General features: G+C 35.0%; 1 protein-coding gene across 1 annotated transcript; it reads right to left on the bottom strand.

Moving 5' to 3' along the window:
* Positions 1,292-3,666, bottom strand: LOC107609150. Its single transcript, XM_016310997.2, has 2 exons — positions 3,477-3,666; positions 1,292-3,276 (listed from the first exon to the last, which is right to left on the bottom strand). The coding sequence occupies exon 2, from the start codon at positions 3,237-3,239 to the stop codon at positions 1,530-1,532; it is 1,710 nt and encodes a 569-aa protein (XP_016166483.1). The 5' UTR covers positions 3,240-3,276; positions 3,477-3,666; the 3' UTR covers positions 1,292-1,529.

The raw sequence follows: 3,932 nt of genomic DNA, 5'->3' as shown, positions 1-3,932 counted from the left end.
TTATATTTGATCAAATAACTTTTAAAATTAAAAAATATTACATATAAAAATTAAATTTAAAAATTAATTAATGAATAAAATTATATTAAACTTTTTAATTTTAATAAGTACAAGTTAATTTTAAAAAATTCTATCTTTGATGTTTTCAAAAAAAGTACGATACTTTTTAAAAATTGTAAGTATAAGCATATTGTCTTTTTAATTTATCAAAAATAAAATAAAAAATTTGTATTTTTAGAAAGCTTTTCCAAACCAAGACGAAGTCTTTTGCTTTTGGTTCATGTTGTCAAGTTTTCTTGGTTTATTTTTCGTAAATGTATTGTCCCTTTTCATAGTGTCCAAAGGAGTAAAGAGAGTTATCAAGAGAGCAATTATTTTGTTAAAATACTTATTTTGTTATCAAGAGACTTTTCCATACTAATTAATGATCTAAGAATAATGTTCATAAAAACAACATCAAACATTTTACTTTTTTTTTTTTGTTGGGGGATTCAACTTTATTCATAACTAGATCTAATTATATGTTGCTTAAGGTTATACCACTTTTAGATCTTTGCTTTCTTTCGAGGTAGATAATCGAGTTCGAATTATCTTTTGGAAGGACCCCACTTAGTGAGAGATTCCTCTTCTAGTTTAACTTTTCTTCGTCGACGTAATTTATGAAATTTCCCTATATAATTTAGTATTTTTGTTGGGATGGAGCTTGGTGCTTGCATCTACTTTGTGGAAGCCTATTACCAAAAACAAAGCCACAAGATCTTTTTGTCCTTTTGAATGTTTAGCTTTATTCTTATCAATGGCCCAGTTTTCTTATAAATAAATCAAAAGATTGACATCAATAGTGAAAAGAGTAGTTTGATGAAAATTGATGTTTTGTGTGCATTTAAGTTCACCTAAGTATACCCCTTAAGATTTCCTTTTAGTATTATAGTGAAAGCTTAACTAACACATGATTTTCTACATAATCATCAACCTACCCTGCCTGTACCCACCACAAACCTTAGCCAAATATTGAAAAGATATATGTCATAATGGTAACAAGAATACTACTATATATCCTTAGTTTCTATGTTGTCTTTTATGATAAAAGATTTTTCCAAAAAACCATTCAAATCATTGAATATCCAGAGAATCGGTATGGATTTAGCAAGAGGAAAAGGAATGAAAATATGATAAACTTATATAAAACAAAGGATTTACTTTGTATCTATTCAATATAAATAAAAAAATACTATAGTAGTATAAACGAGTTTGACCATTTACGTGACACTTAAACTTCTCAGATGAAAGATTTAGGCACCAAAAAGACTTCAATCTAGATCTATAGAGTCAACGAAAGAAGGTGAAAAGGACTTCAAAAATCTCCAAGTAGAAAAGTAAACACTACTCTTACAATACAAAACGTTTTTACTCCTCATTGCTAGGGACTAGTAACTGTGGTTACAAACTCTCAAATTCAACACAAATAGCAACTAAAAGTACAAGTATATCTCAACCAAAACATTGGAATCTCAAGTTTCTCAGATATTTTAGTTTGTTTGAACATTACAGGTATTGATACCATCCTTGCAATCACTGGTCAAATCGTTGAAAGTTTCAATCTGCTTTTTACCTCTCAAGAAAACTTCTGTATCAATGGAGACTCTCATGTAACCATCGAATTCTACCGGAACACCGTTATTGAGCTTTGTCGTATCTGAGTTCCATTCACTGGTTTCATCCCAAAGATCCTTATATTCATCAAGAAAATGAGTGGTATACTTATCTTTCAGGGGATCAAAGAAGGAAGTATCGGGTTCATTTGTTGCAATGTAAAGGTGCCTTCCATCGTCAATCTTGTCCCGCAAGGTTGAGAGAAGTGCGTCCGGGGAGGTATGCGCATCAAGATTTGGCCAAAGCTCTTTGTTCCTCGCCTTTTCCCCTCTCACAATATGAACAGCATCATAGTCCCAGTTCAACCTTGAAGCTATTGCGGACACTATATCCATCAACCTCTTCGATTTCCATATCAAATGCCACGGCCTTTTAACGACGGATTCTGTCTCTCCCTCACAGACCCTGTACCAATAGTTATCCGGTTCAACTTCACCGAACTTTCTCATGATCAAAGAATCCTTCACTTCCTTGAGCTTCATCGGTGTGATTTTGTAATCCTCCACAAGATGAAGACCCATCCCATCCTTTTCGTGCCACTTATTCCAATCTGTCCAAAACTGTTCCTTGTCCAACACAGATGCTGCCTCCTTTAAATGCTCAAAATCAAAGTAAAATCTGAAATCTTTGCCTTCCTCGTCCTTCTTCGACGAAGTGTAAATCGAAGATAGGCAAATGCTCAAATCCATAACCAATGTTCGATTTAGGTACTGAGCTTCCCCAAGAGCACACAAGAAACTCCATAAGTAATGATTCATGCTCTTACACCGATCTCCACCTCCAACATATATCAGGTATTTACCATGACTAAATGAACTCTCAGACTCAACCACGGGGAGGCTGTCATTAACATTAGTCTCACCAAAAACAGGTAATGCAGTCACCTGATCCACCTTTGGTGGAGCCTTCTCAAGCCCAGGTTTCTGATTCTTCTTCCTCTTCCTAGCATTTAACCCACTATGATATTCACCAATGCTAACAATGCTAAGCGAGCAATTCTCGGCCCTCTGAATAACAAACCTCCTATAATCCTTATAAAATGCAGCAGCCTTCCCTTCCTTTGGCCTGAACCGCCATGCCATATCACAAGTACTATCATTAGAGCCAGGAACCGCTTTCCCGAACCGGTAGAAATGGATATCCTTAAACTTCTCAATTGTGGCCCTCATCAACATATGAAAAACCTCAGGGTCCCTACAATCAATAGGGCCAGTGGTCTCACATTCAGAGGCCACGGTAGCAGCCTCGCCCCCGGATTCAGCATTAGCCGAGTTATTAACATCCTCCATGTTAATAATCGAGCCAAAAACAGTCTCGTTGGCAGCAACAAAATCCTCCCCGGTCTTAACAACAGTGTTATCGGACTTGAAAGTGGCATTGGATTCAGAAGTGAGGAATGTGGTGATCTTGGTTGAAGGGTGGAACAAAGGGTCCTCAGGTTCATAAGTTGCAGCAATAATTGTGAAAACCAAAACCCCAACAACAAAGACAGAGAAACAAACATTCCCAATCATGGCCAATGCACTGTGACCCAAATTCTCTGGCCTGAAGCTTCCAGGTCTGGAAAACACAGACCTACCCAACATTTCTAATGCCTAAAAGATCAACCCCAATATATGTATCCTACACAAAAATCAACAAACAAGAATACCAAATTAACTAAAATTCAAGAATATAGCACCCAAAGGTTCAAAGTTCTCATTTTTTATTTTGTTTACGCAATGAAGAGGAACAAGAAGTAATGGATCTGAAAAAAGCTAAAAAGAGAGAAACATTTTAATCTCGAAATTTGCAAGATCTGAATGCAGATTATGGTGACTAACCTGTTTAGTGTTGCTACCTTGAAAGACGAAGAATGGAGCAAAAGCGCATCACTGAAATCTATCGCGCTGTGTTATGTGGCTCACTCACTCACACGCATAAGGTCAAGGTCCCTTGCCTTCATGAGCTGTGTCTTCTTCTTAAGCTCAAAATCAGATCTTTATAGATCTAACATTAAAGATAAAAAAATGGTCATAGAAAACAAAAATGAAACGCTCGCTTTATACTTTATAGTAAAATAATTAAATTTGGATACTCTAAATTTTAAATTCGTATTTTAGAAGATAAAATGTAATCTTTTATTCTTGAATGGTTTCTCTCTCATATTTATTTTTGGTCTTACCTATAAAATAAATGGTGAAAAATCACACTTTACTCTTTAAAGTAAAATTCAAACTTTAGAGAATCCAAATCTAAAATAATTATCAACATTCTTTTATATGCACCAAAATCATTAA

The sequence above is a fragment of the Arachis ipaensis genome, chromosome B07 (assembly GCF_000816755.2).
Source record: "Arachis ipaensis cultivar K30076 chromosome B07, Araip1.1, whole genome shotgun sequence".
NCBI classification, from domain to species: Eukaryota; Viridiplantae; Streptophyta; class Magnoliopsida; order Fabales; family Fabaceae; genus Arachis; species Arachis ipaensis.
The sequence above is the reverse complement of the archived record's forward strand: the minus strand, read 5'-3'. Positions and strand labels throughout refer to the sequence as shown.

Bases quoted from the DNA above. Each gene is read 5' to 3' on its own strand.
- LOC107609150 (XM_016310997.2), bottom strand. From the start codon at position 3,239: ATGTTGGGTAGGTCTGTGTTTTCCAGACCTGGAAGCTTCAGGCCAGAG.